At 50.6% G+C, this 13395-nt stretch overlaps 3 protein-coding genes across 4 annotated transcripts in view; 2 read left to right on the plus strand and 1 right to left on the minus strand.

The window, feature by feature from the left end:
- The window catches only part of LOC129356920 (protein disulfide-isomerase TMX3-like), an 8973-nt gene extending 8644 nt beyond the window's left edge, over positions 1–329 (plus strand). For both annotated transcript variants that reach the window (XM_055026459.1, XM_055026460.1), the window contains exon 16: positions 1–329. This exon is cut by the window's left edge and continues 9 nt beyond it. In XM_055026459.1, coding sequence (XP_054882434.1) covers positions 1–177 — 177 coding nt within the window. In that variant the 3' untranslated portion in view covers positions 178–329.
- Positions 330–4984: 4655 nt separating this feature from the next.
- Positions 4985–9764, plus strand: LOC129356929 (chromodomain Y-like protein). Its single transcript, XM_055026472.1, is given in 11 exon segments — positions 4985–5264; positions 5965–6200; positions 6202–6278; positions 6281–6436; positions 6439–6540; positions 6979–7061; positions 7063–7197; positions 7299–7471; positions 7545–7755; positions 8507–8650; positions 8726–9764. Coding segments are annotated over 11 exon segments (1500 nt in total). The 5' UTR covers positions 4985–5240; the 3' UTR covers positions 8885–9764.
- Positions 9765–10021: 257 nt separating this feature from the next.
- LOC129356916 (ribonuclease P protein subunit p40-like) lies at positions 10022–13334 on the minus strand. Its single transcript, XM_055026456.1, is given in 9 exon segments — positions 10022–10432; positions 10496–10630; positions 10701–10771; positions 10773–10867; positions 10936–11058; positions 11132–11224; positions 11293–11361; positions 11432–11576; positions 12972–13334. Coding segments are annotated over 9 exon segments (1047 nt in total). The 5' UTR covers positions 13089–13334; the 3' UTR covers positions 10022–10233.
- Between the last annotated feature and the right edge of the window lie 61 nt (positions 13335–13395).

The raw sequence follows: 13395 nt of genomic DNA on the forward strand, positions 1-13395 counted from the left end.
AGGGACGCCCCGGTGCTCGGCTGCTTCTTGATTGGCTTCCCGCTGGCGGTCGGCTGCGTCTTCTGCTACCTCTGCATCAAGAACCGACCCGGTTCTGCTGATGACGACGAAGACACTCCTCTACTGGCGCCGTCGATGCAACGCAAGAAGAAACTGTCAGAGAAAAAGTCTGATTGAGCGGATGTGGAGGAACTAGACTTTCGGTCCAGTTATGTAGATCTTCAAGAAAAGGTTCTGGTTTGACCCAGATGTACTTTTGAACAGGAACTTTCATTAGTCAGCTCAGTTGTGTCTGTTTTAATCCCAATTAAAATCATAAGTCAGTGAAATGTCTCTGAGGCTTCATTCCCACCAGGAGAGTCCTTTGCTTGGCCTGGTTGCTCCGCCACAAAAGCAGACTTTATGTTTGGTGAGATTTTTTTAATATGTGCTCTTTTGCAAGCGAACTATAATTTGTAAAGAGCCTGGCGGCTGAAGATTGTTGCTCCCAATGGATAGAAATGATGGGAAAAGAAATAGAAGTCTGGCTTGCTTCATTTGTGCCGTCACTACAACTGCAAGTGGAGCTCATTCAACACAGGTTTCATGATGGGATGTTTCTAATTTTGGAACGGTGTTGACCCACAACACAGTGGCAGCAGAAACTGCCAATCACCCCAGTGTAATCGCTGCACATAGGAGCGTTAGCAGCACTTGAGGCTCATTGCTGCCATGACGCCCAGCTACGGTGGCTCATGAAGTCTAAAGGGACGTTTGTTTTCTGTAGTTGATCTGGGTGGAGGGCTGCACCCGCTACGCAAGGCAACAAGCTGCAACAGGCCGCAAGGCAACAAGCTGCAAGGCAACAGGCCGCAAGGCAACAGGCCGCAAGGCAACAGGCCGCAACGCAACAAGCCGCAAGGCAACAGGCCGCAAGGCAACAGGCCGCAAGGCAACAAGCCGCAAGGCAACAGGCCGCAACGCAACAAGCCGCAAGGCAACAGGCCGCAAGGCAACAGGCCGCAAGGCAACAAGCTGCAACAGGCCGCAAGGCAACAGGCCGCAACGCAACAGGCCGCAAGGCTCTGTTGCCTTGCAGCAAGAAGGTCCTGGGTTCAATTCCCGGCCCGGGGTCTTTCTACATGGAGTTTGCGTGTTCTCCCTGTGCGTGCTGGGTTCCCTCCAGTTTCGTCCCACAGTCCAGAAACATGATTATCAGGTCATCCCCTTTAGATAACAATAACATTTTTATCTCTATTAACTAAAATAAACTAAGGTCACTTATTTCAGCTTAAGTGCATTTTCATGTAGAACCAAACAATGACCCAAATATGCATTTACTTGGTAATCAAGATATTTTCTCCCATCTGTTTACCTGTGCATCTAACTCAGATGTAACCTGTATGTGACATGAATAATAACAAAACTTAACATGCATAACTGCTATGCCTAGATAAACAGAAGGCTATTCAAGATAACGTTTCGGTGTCTTCCGTAGTCGTGTTGAACGCCTCACAACCACTGGAGGATCTGGGGAAACAGGAGGATGCACCCAGAGTCCAGAGCACTTTGTTCAGGTGTAACATTTATGTCACTTTGCTCTTGTGTCGATGGTTCAGGTTCCTCTATATTTGGTTACGAAGCTGATCCCCATATCGTCTGTGCAGTGTTCAAGTCAAACTGGGCCAGTTTGTCTTACAACCTGTCCAGGTGTCCACTTGTGAACTCCTCCCCCTGTGTTGCGAAGATACACAGCATCATCCACAGAAAAGGAACGGTCCACGGCTGTGAAGTCATGTTGAGCTTTTTGTCGATACTGCTTCCTGCGAACAGTCTCCTTGGTGTTAGGTTTAAGAAAATCCAGTCTGGTACGGATGTGTCTGTGCAAAAACATTTCTGCTGGAGACTGACCTGTTGTGCAGTTAGGTGTAACACGGTACTGTAGCAAAAACAATGAAAGTTTGTCCTCGATGCTACATGAGCGGTTGGCCAGCTTTTTCATGCCCACTTTAAACGTCTGCACATATCTTTCAGCCAAACGGTTTGTGGCAGGGTGACCCGGTGCACTTGTGTGCAAAATGCCATTCTGTGTCACAAACGTCTGAAACTCAGTAGAAGTGAAAGTGGTGGCATTATCTGTGACTATTTGTTCAGAAAGTCCATATAAAGCAAACCGTCTCTTCAGTTTCGTCACCGTGGCTTGTGAGGTGATGTGTGGCACATGAAACACCTCCAACCACTTTGAATATGAATCAACCACAATCATGAACATGCTGTCGAGGAAAGGTCCAGCATGTTGGACATGTAATCTTTTCCAGGATTCACCGGGGAACTCCCAAGGATGCAGCGGAACATGCTGTGGAATCTTCTGTTTCAGCTGACATGTTTCACATGTTTTGCAGACCTGTTCCAGGTCATGATCCAGATTTGGCCACCAGACATATTTGCGAGCTAAGGCCTTGGATTTTACGATTCCTTGATGACCAGAGTGAATCTCATTTAATACACTCTTTCTCATTTTCAAGGGTATAATCACTCTGGTTCCCCACAAAACACAACCCATCTCAGTAGAAAGCTCATTTCTCTTGTGGTAATAAGCCTTCAAACTCTCATCTGTGACAGTAGGCCAGCCCTCCATGACATACTGGTAAACCTTCGACAAGTCCATGTCTGTGCGTGTGGCCTGAGCGACTCGGGTCGCATTTAGTGGAGCTCTTTCAAAATGCTCAGTTAGTGAGTACTACTGCTGAACTCGATGCTGTTCCAGTGTCACTTGTTTCTGGCAGAGGACAGCGAGAGAGCCCATCTGCATTGCTGTGTTCTGATGATTTTTTGAAAACAATGTGGTAATCATATGCTGACAATATGATAGCCCACCTTTGAATGCGTGCTGCAGCTACGGTAGGTAGGTTCTTGTGCTCACCAAATAACGTCAGCAGGGGGCGATGGTCCGTTGCTAAGGTGAAATGCCTGCCCCATAGGTACTGGTGAAACTTTTTTACCCCATAAATCAGTCCAAGAGCCTCTTTTTCTATTTGAGAGTACTTTTTTTCTGCTGGAGACAGTGTTCGGGAAGCGTATGCTATTGGCCGCTCCTCCCCACTCGGTATTGTGTGCTGTATAACCGCACCGATGCCATATGCAGAAGCATCACATGCTAAAGTGATTGGTAGGTTGGAGTCATAGTGCGCTAGCACCCGATCACTTGTCAGCAGATCTTTGCATCTATCAAATGCTGCCTGCTCTGGTGCAGTCCATCTCCAAGACACACTGTCCTTCAGTAACTTGTAAAGTGGAGCTAGGGCCGTGCTCTGCATTGGCACAAATCTCCCATAATAGTTAACAAGTCCCAGGAATGCTTGCAGTTCTTTCACATTAGTAGGAGCAGGAGCATCCTGTATTGCCCTCACCTTATCTTCTGAAGGGTGGACTCCATGTTCATCCAGGACGTGTCCCAGATATTCAATTTGTGGCTTGTTAAACTCACACTTGCAACGTTTTACTCGCAGGCCATTTTCCTGAAGGCGTTGCAGGACCTTCTCCAGGTTGCTCAGATGTTCTACTTGTGAGCGTCCAGTGATGAGCAAGTCATCCAGGTAGACCACCACTGGTAACCCTTTCATTATGTTTTCCATAATGCGCTGAAAAATTGATGGAGCTGTACTGATTCCAAAAGGAAGCCCGTTGTAAACAAACAGTCCTTTATGAGTATTGATAGTTGTGTACTTCTTGGAGTCCTCATTCAACAGTACTTGTTGATAGGCTGCTGCCAGATCTATCTTAGAGAAGTACTTTCCCCCGAGAGTTGCCAGTAGTTCCTCCAAACGTGGCAGAGGGTACGTATCGGCTTCAAGGGCTTGGTTCACTGACACCTTGTAATCCCCACATAAGCGAATAGAAGTGTCCTTCTTTAACACCGGCACTATCGGTGCTGCCCACTCACTGTGTCTCACAGGTGTAATAATGTTACTCTTCTCCAGTCTTTCGAGTTCTTTTTCCACCTTTTCCTTCATTGCGAATGGAAGCGGTCAGTGTTTACAAAATATCTCTGTCTGCAGTCTCCATATTGAGAGCAATCTCAAAAGCTTTGGTGAAGGTCAGCCGATCCTCAGAAAGTAACCTCCTCTGGCACGCTTCGTTTTTTATTCCACTTACGAACCGATCCCTCAGTGCAGGATCCAGTGACGCACCAAAATCACAGTTAGCTGCTTGTTGCTTTAGCTCTGCGACATACTGGGCAACAGTCTGACTCGGCTTTTGGTTGCATCTATTAAAACGGAAACGTTCAGCAACTAATATGGGCTTTGGTTCATAGTGTTCTTTCAAAATGCCCACAATCTCGCCAAATGTCTTGTCTTTTGGTTTTTCAGGCTGTACTAAGTTTCGTAAAAGTCCGTATGCTTTAGCACCCATTACACTTAGCAACACCGCCACGTGCTTTTCTGTCAACGTCGTTAGCTTCCAGGTATTGCTCCAGACGCTCGATATAAGCTGTCCACGGCTCCACCTCGGGTCTGAAGTCATCTATTTTGTCAACCTGAGCCATTATTCTCACTAGAATTGACACTTGACGTCTTCTCTCCTCCGAAAAGTATCCTCGTCGCCAGTTGTAGTGTCTTAATAACCAGAGGAGGCTCGAGCTACGTCCATTGCTCTTTATTGTTGTGCTACGTTCAGGGTAACCATAGAGACAGAACTTTACGTCGATGAATACAATGGACTGTACCAACTCTAGTAAACCATGGGGGTAAATACACCACACTTCATTTTAAAGATATTAATAAAAAGGTTTCCAGATGAGATCAGTCAAAAGCAGCACAAACGAATCGTTTTGCTGCACAATCCAGACAAATGTGTGACATCATGTGGGACATTTTGTTAGATTTGAGAAAGAGTGACGCCTATGTAGACAATTTCATTTTTCAAAATACGTGTTTTAATCTTCAGTCTTTCCATCGGAGCTCAGCGTATCACGTGACCAGAAGCTCGGGGTTCCGAAGTTAGAACTTGAGGTTCTCGGTTTCTCCACGTTATTCTACTGAGCGGCTTTTATTCTGAAGGGCAGTTAGGCCCTGAGGGAGCTTCCGGGGAAGGAAATGCTAACAGCTAACGGCTAACAGACAGAAAACTTAACTTCCCGTTACTTGCCCGACAGAACCAGAAGCCCGGAACCGTTCCGAACCAACAACCGAACCTTCTTCTCATGCCGCTTCAGCTCTGAAGAGGCTTCTGGCAACCGCTCGTGCGCGCGCACGGTTTCCATGGCCACGGAGGAGTTGTACGAGGTAAAGCTAAACATGCTAACAGTTAACTTAGTGAAGTTTGTAGCGACTAGGTAACACAGTTGGAGTGTAAAGTTTCTGAAGAACCGGGTCAGCCGAGCCTGTACGTCTCTTTTTAACACATGGACGAGATTCTGCCTTACATGCTTCACACTGAGGGAGAACATTAACATTTCGGGGATGTTATTGTTGTTTTTCTAGCTGCTGTTTGGTTTCCAGTTATTCTGCTTCATCTCTTCCGACTAAAAGCTCAGGACTTAAAGGACAAACCAGTCTGTAGCTTGGGTTCTGTCCAGAAGAACTGGTTGTACTGGTGACCTGATTCTGACTTTAGTTCGTTTATATCTTCCGCTCTTATTTATCTAAATCTGCGGTTCTTCCTTTGCTGAATAATCGGTTCTGCAATTAATTAGCTCCTTGTTTCTGTGGTTGCCAAAATGAGCGATAAAATTAGCGGTAAATGAATTACTTTAATTCATTCAGATTCTCTTTATTGTCACTGAACAAAATGCTAGAGATGACAAACGTTCGCAAATAAATGGCTCAGCATGTTGACCAATAGGAGGGAAGCTGACCGAACGGCGGTCATCTGGGTCGGACCCAGGTTCTGGTTCCTTTGCAGTGCAACCGGGCCTCGTCCAGGGTTGGGTTGCTGCAGAGGAACCAGGTCGGATGGAGGTTCTGATGTTGCTACTTGGTCCAGGTGGAGCGCATCGTTGACAGGCGGCGGAGCAGGAAAGGGCGGGTGGAGTACCTGGTGAGGTGGAGAGGCTACGGCTCGGAGAGCGACACCTGGGAGCCGGAGACTCACCTGTCCGCCTGCATGTCCTACGTCCACGACTTCAACCGACAGCACTTGGAACGGGACGCCGCCCTGCTGCGCTCCACCCGTGGACCCCCCTGCGGCGCCGTCCGACCGGAGCCTCGGCCCCCAACGGAGGCCCACCCCGGACTCCTTTGGCCCCGCTCGCCGAGGCGTGGACCTGGCCAAGAGCGGGATCAAGATCCTGGTTCCTCGAGCCCCATGAACGCCCGGCCGGATTCAGAGGACTCGCCCAGTGAGGCGGCGCAAAGCCTGGAGGGGGGCGCTCAGGAGGCGCACCCGGTCCCACCCGAAGTCGCCCTGCTGGAGAAACCGGCCGCCATCCAGCTGGCGCCCGGCCAGGAGAGGGCCCGCATGGGACCCGGCCCCGGAACCAGAACCCACTGCCACAGCTGCCGCCAACAACTCCTGTGACCCCCATGACCCCGGCGGCAGTCCGCTCCCTTTGCAGCTCCGGTGAGTCTTACTAACACCAGCTAATCTGTAAACAGCTGAACAGGAATAGCCTCCACTGTCTGGCCTCTGATTCAGTTCAACACTTTATTCTGTTTGTAGATACCGTCTAGATTACTGCCTAGAGATGCTAAATGATAAAAATACAGAAAAGACAGAAAGTTTGAGCGTTCCTCATAGCAAGCTCGGATTGTAGTTTCTGTTGGGAGGATAATCCGTGGCGTTGTGACATCACTACTGGATTCCTGCCAGTCCTTATGCAGCCTGGTTGCTTTTGGACACGTTTTAAACTGGTCGGCCCCTTTGGGTTCTCTAGAGCTTTGTACCAGAATAATCCGTTGCTATTAAATTTCCATCAGACTTTGGAGCACTGTTCCGTTTCCCACAGGAAGTTACCTGTCCAGGTGGCGTTCAGGCCTGACTTCCTGTTTCTGTCTCCAGGGAACACGGCACTGATTGAGGCCGTTACCGGGGCAAGCGGAGCCGTGGGAAAGCGCCGCCTGGAGGAGCGCTCCACGTTCGACAAAGCGGCTGAGGGTCAGCGTCCGCCAGACGGAGAGCGCCTACCGCTACCGCGACATCGTGGTGAAAAAGCAAGATGGCTTCACCTACATCCTGCTGTCCACCAAGAGCTCTGAGAACAACGCACTCAACCCGGAGGTGAGGCCACGGCCCATCGCCGCCACGCCCCCAGGCCACGCCCCCAGGCCACGCCCCCACTGCCGCCATGTTCTGTGGACCCACCCTCTGCTGTCTAACAGGTGATGAAGGAGATCCAGAGCGCCATGGCGACAGCAGCGTCCGATGACAGCAAGCTGGTGTTGATCGGCGCCGTCGGCAGCGTCTTCTGCTGCGGCCTCGACTTCCTGTACTTCATCAGGCGACTGGCTGATGACAGGAAGAAGGAGAGCATCAAGATGGCTGAAACCATCAGGTAACATGGAGACGCAATGACTACAAGTCACCGCCTCCGTGTCCTCCATGTCACCTCCTCTGTGTCTCCTCAGGACTTTCGTCAACACCTTCATCCAGTTCAGGAAGCCTATTGTAGTGGCAGTGAACGGCCCGGCACTCGGACTTGGCGCCGCCCTTTTGCCTCTGTGCGATGTGGTGTGGGCCAATGAGAAGGCTTGGTTCCAGATGCCATACTCCTCCTGCGGCCAGACGCCCGATGGCTGCAGCTCCTTCACCTTCCCTCGCGTTATGGGCCCGGCCTCGGTGAGTTGAGACTGGGGACTAGGGAACGGGGACTAGGGACTGGGGTCCAGGGACTGGGACTAGGGACCGGGGACTAGGGACCGGGGACTAGGGACTGGGACTAGGGACTGGGACTAGGGACTGGGGACTAGGGACTGGGGACCGGGGACTAGGGACTGGGGACTAGGGACCGGGGACTAAGGACTAGGGACTGGGACTAGGGACTGGGACTAGGGACCGGGGACTGGGGACCAGGGACTGGGACTAGGGACTGGGGACTAGGGACCGGGGACTAGGGACTGGGACTAGGGACCGGGGACTAGGGACCGGGGACTAGGGACTGGGGACTAGGGACTAGGGACCGGGGACTAGGGACTGGGGACCAGGGACTGGGGACTAGAGACCGGGGACTAGGGACTGGGGACCAGGGACTGGGACTAGGGACCGGGGACTAGGGACTGGGGACTAGCCCAGCATCATGGTCCTGGCTTTGAAGTTTGCACCAAAAATTTGGAACAAACTTCCAGAAAACTGTAAAACAGTGGAAATCCTTTAAATCTCAACTAAAAACACACGTTTAGAATTGTATTTGAAATGTAATATGTAACAAAGTATTGTTTATTCCATGTTGCATGACTTTGTGTTTATGATGTAAAACACTTTGAAATGCCTTGCTGCTGAAATGTGCTATACAAATAAAATTTGATTTGATTTGATTAGTCAGGTTCAGTGAAGACGAGTTCTCTCTCGTCCCCTGGTTCGTGTGTTGCAGGCTAACGAGTTGCTGCTGGGCGGCAGGAAGCTGACGGCCCAGGAGGCGTGTCTTAAGGGTCTGGTGTCGCAGGTGTTATGGCCGGGAACGTTCACGCAGGAAGTGATGCTACGGATCAAGGAGCTGGTGGCCGTCGATTCTCAGGTGAGGGATTTTCTAACCACATTTTACCGGCAGCTTGGTGGGTTCTGGTGGGTCAGTGTGTTTTGGTTCTGGCAGGTTCTGCAGGAGTCCAAAGCCCTGATGAGGAGCACCAGCCGCGGCGCCTTGGAGCAAGCCAACGAGCGTGAGTGCGAAGCCCTGAAGCGTATCTGGGGATCCCTGCAAGGAACGGACTCCATCCTGCAGTTTCTGCAGAAGAGAACAGAACTCTGCTAGAACCAGAACCGGACCGGTTCTGCCTCTGTTTCAGGACCAAGATGTGGTGGTCCAGCCTTGGTGGACGTGTCCTGGTGTCACCCATTGTGTCTGAGCATACGCGCTTGTTCTGGACGGACTCCTGGTTCCACCCCACTCTGGTTCAGCATGGGGCGGTTCTTGTTGTGTCTGGTCCTAATACATCTGGTTTTGGTTCTGTACGGGCCGGACTGGGTTCCTCTGAGGTTCCTGTTCTCACATCTGCCGGAGAGAATGGGATTTGACCTGGATGGAGGTTCTAGACTAAACCTGGCCAGCGGTTCTGGTCCATAAAGGCTGAGACTATGTGCAGCGCCTCCCGTAGGTCTGATCCAACTCCAGTGAACACTCCTGATGCATTCTGGGTAAATGGGACTGTTGGCGCTTGTGTCACATTAAAGTCACATGACTGTCTGTGTGGTTCTGAAAATGTTCTGGTCGGGTTTGATGCTCAGAATCCTCCCATCAGAACCGGTCTAATGCCGAATGCATAAGCGTTAGTAGTCTATTGTGTAAAAGTTAGCAGACGCTAACATTAAATACATAAGTTAGCAAAAGCTAATGCCAAACCCATAACAGTTAGCAGTAGTTAATGCTAACCGTTCAGTCGACTGTTTCTCATCATGTTGTCCTTCCAGTTGACGATTGCTCTGAGACGAACAAAGTTCTCAGTTTCTGATTTTGCTATTTTCCACTTCCTGTTTGTACTTCCTGCACATAGTTTGTACTTCCTGTTTGTCCTGTACAAACTTTCTGTTTGTACAGGAAATGGAAAACATGACAAAGTTCATCAAAGTCATGAAAATGTTTTACAGTAATAAAAAAAAACATGCGACCCTAGGGGTTAGCATGCTAACGCTAATAGTTGTGTCAACACAATTATCACAACACGTTGCAATATAAGGGGTCTCCCAGCCCCGGTCCTCAGGGCCTGCTGTTCCCACTCCAGCCCACTGATCCAGTGATGACATCACTTCCTCAGCCTCTAGGAACTTCAGGAGCCGGGAACCGCCTCAACATGGAGGACGTAGCCCCTGAGGACCAGGTTGGGAGACCCCTTTCCATGATGATAGACACAAAATACTAGAACTTGGATCCATTTATTGAAACAGCTGCAGATGACAGAGAATCCTAAGAAATCCGGCGGTTCAGAACACGAGTCCACTTTTCTCCTCCCAGTAAATCCAGGCCAAACTCAGATCCTAGCCCAGTTGGTTCCAGTACAGACCAGAACCGAACCATCAGAATCTGGGACGTTAGGGGCCCGCCACCTCTGAGGCCCGGCTGGACGTTGGAGGTGGTAGGGAAGTCCATCAGAGCGGGCGAATGCCTCAAGGCGGGCAGGTGTTCTGTGCCCCAGCAGCCAGGTGCAGGCGGTATGTGTGGTCGGGGAACATCAGCAAGTTGTAGAGGTCGTGACCTCCGGTCAGGACATCGCGCTCGCCGTCGCCCCAGGACACCGGACTGTCGGTGAAGCCATGAACCGTCACAGAAGCCCAGGAGTCGGTGTGGGCCTCCTGCAGGTGACGCCTGGAAGACAGGTGAGTCACAAGGTGCTCAGGTGAGGTGAGTTGTGTATGTGTGTGTTCTGACCTCAGCTCCTCCACCAGGTGCTGCAGGTCCTGCGGCAGCAGCAGGCCGCAGGCCGACACGCTCACCGCCCGGCTCACGGTCGCCTCCGGTTCCAGACAGGTGAGCGTAGACAGGAAGTCACTGGATGAATTCTCACTGTAAACACAGAAGAAGAGTGACTCCCGGTCGTGACCCAGCAGAGCGCGGGAACGGCTGCTAGGCTCACCGGCTGACGGCGGCGTCCACGGCGCCGATCCACTCCAGGAGGTCGTGGGGGTCACATGACCGTAAGGGGGGGGCAGACCAAGCGGCTCAGGGCACGACAGCCGACCGCCGGTCTGCGTTCCGACCAACTGCAGCGAGATAGGAGGGGGCGCAGCGAGGCCCTGCCCCCTGCCGGACACAGGGCGATCAGCCAGGATGGGACCCGAGGGGTCAGAGGTCGGTAGAGGTCACGTCACCCGGATGATGCGAGATCAGGAAGTCCATCTGCAGCTTCAGGCGTGACGTCAGAGCCTGGAGCAGCCTCAGGTAGCCCCGCCCACCCGGAGCCATCCTGCCATCCTTCAGGTCCACCGTGACCTCTGCACAGGTACACACAGGTAAACAACCCGTTCCGGACCGAGCCTGACACAGAATCAGAACCATAACCGATACCGTATCTGCTGCTGGTTCTGTTGGATCTGGAAGGTCGGCCCTCAAGGCCCAGAGTTTCGAAGGTGTCCTTATCCAGAGAGAACACCAGGTGACCTGAACACATACACACCTGGCTCTCAACAGGTAACCAGGAAGTGATGTCACTTGAACTCACGGCTTACCGTTTGGCATCAGAGCAACGCAGTTATCCTCGTCGATCCGAGTTCTGAAAGACAGAGCGTACACGCTGCCTGGAGACAGAGACAGGTGAGTGTGAGACAGGTGAGTGTGAGACAGGTGAGTGTGAGACAGGTGCGTTACCTTGGTACACAGCGCTCTGCAGGAAGTCTTTGTCCAGCAGCTCATATAAGGGCAGCTGCTTGATCAGGAAGAAGCTGCTGAAGCTGTTCAGGATGGACTCCAGGTGAGAGGGGGCGGAGCCACACTCAGGTAGCAGCACAGATACCTGTGCAGGTGAGAGCATTCAGCAAAATGTCTTCCTGCAGACCCAGAACTGGATTGGTTTTGGTGACCGGGTCAGGAAGCAGTCCAGTTTGTCCCACCTAGAGGAAACTAACCAGTGGTTCTGGTTCTCTTAGAGGTCCAGCAGAACCAGGCTGCAGCCTACAACTGCTGATCTCACCTGGGCAGGTAATGCTGCAGGATGACAGACGATCAGAACCAAAGTTCTGGTCCAATAAACTGGACCTGACCGGCTCAGAGAGGTTCTGATAGATCTGAGTTAAGAACCTGCTTCTGCTGGGGGTGAGTCCCTGGTTCTGACCTGGTCCAGCTGCTGCAGGTTCTGGTTCTGCCATCATGTTCTGTCTAGATCACATGTCTGAGTCACATAGATCTGGGTCAGCTCACATTCTGGTCCCGGTCCGCTCAGCGTTCAGGCGTTCCGTTTATCTGTGCTACCCGTCAGTCCATCCTACCTTATGCATCAACACACAATCTGCTGAGTCAGCAGTCACAATCTGCTGAGTCAGCAGTCACAATCTGCTGAGTCAGCAGTCACAATCTGCTGAGTCAGCAGATTTCTTCTCAATCCGTCCTGCCTGTGGAAGTTTAGTTTCAGGTGTTTTATTTCATCACAGATGACAATAATCTTTATTTCATTGATTTTCTTTCATGAAGCAGCTGGATTACTAGCAGCTTGTCAATGGAATGATGGTTTAGTTTGCTCTGCACTGTCCTTACTGTAAACAAGTTATTATTTGGTGGTTAATCAGGACTAAATATGTTTTGGTTTTTTGTCCCTATACGTTAAAATATGTTAGTTTAATTCCACTCTTGTCGACTAAACTTGCTAAATAGATGTTAGCGATACGATGTGAAGCTGTAATATCAGTGCATATGAATCATATCCCATCATTTCAGTGACACGTTGTGGCTGATGCTGATAACATATAAAGTATTAATGCACAAAAACCGTTCCAGTGATCTGGATTAGTGTTTAATTCCAATAAAAGCTGTTTCCATCTGATCCGGTTTTATTCTAACAAACGCCTCTGTGTCTCAGATATTAACAGCTAGATATTGTAGGAAAGGATCAGCTGCATCTGCAGCTTTTCATTTCAAACTTTGGTAGGATGATGATGAGATGCTTCCATTTATTACTGGGATGGTATGAATACTTTTCCAGTAGCATCTGAGCTCGATCTGACCGCAGATGGATCAGCAGGTTCGGTTCGGTGTTGAAACGGAAGTAACAAATCTTTATTTCAAGTTCTGGACCCCCGGGGTTCTGATGAACTCATTGTTCGATTCGGGTTCTGGCGCTGTCCGATGTGGCTCTCAGGTGGTTCCGACCCAAACAACCTCAGCACGTGTGTTCATGCGCATGCGCATGTCTTACCTTGTAGTTGAAGCGCAGCTGCTCCACCTGGGAGCTGACCCGGTTCTTTTCGTCCAGAAAACTGGACCGCTCACAGACCAGCAGGTTTCGCTGGGTTCGGCTCAGGTCCGCACACATGTTTACGGAACCGGATCGTCCTGAGTCGGATCCGCAGCCACAGAGTTCCGTTTATTCAGCGCCCCCTGCCGGCCGGAGTGGAGAGTGGTTCCCAGTGTTCCCAGTTCACTCAGAGCTTATCTTTCACACACCTCAGAGTCAGATTATATATGAGCTTATAGCAGATTATTTTTAATAAAAGATCTGAGTTCTTCTGGTTCTGCTCCCAGAAAAACTCAGATCTGAGTCGGTACCAGAACCACCTGCACTCTGACAAACACCAGAATCGGCGAGTTTCTTCCGAAACTTCGGATCTGAGCCCCGTTTG

Source organism: Poeciliopsis prolifica, unplaced genomic scaffold (assembly GCF_027474105.1).
Source record: "Poeciliopsis prolifica strain line A6 unplaced genomic scaffold, Auburn_PproV2 SCAFFOLD209, whole genome shotgun sequence".
NCBI classification, from domain to species: Eukaryota; Metazoa; Chordata; class Actinopteri; order Cyprinodontiformes; family Poeciliidae; genus Poeciliopsis; species Poeciliopsis prolifica.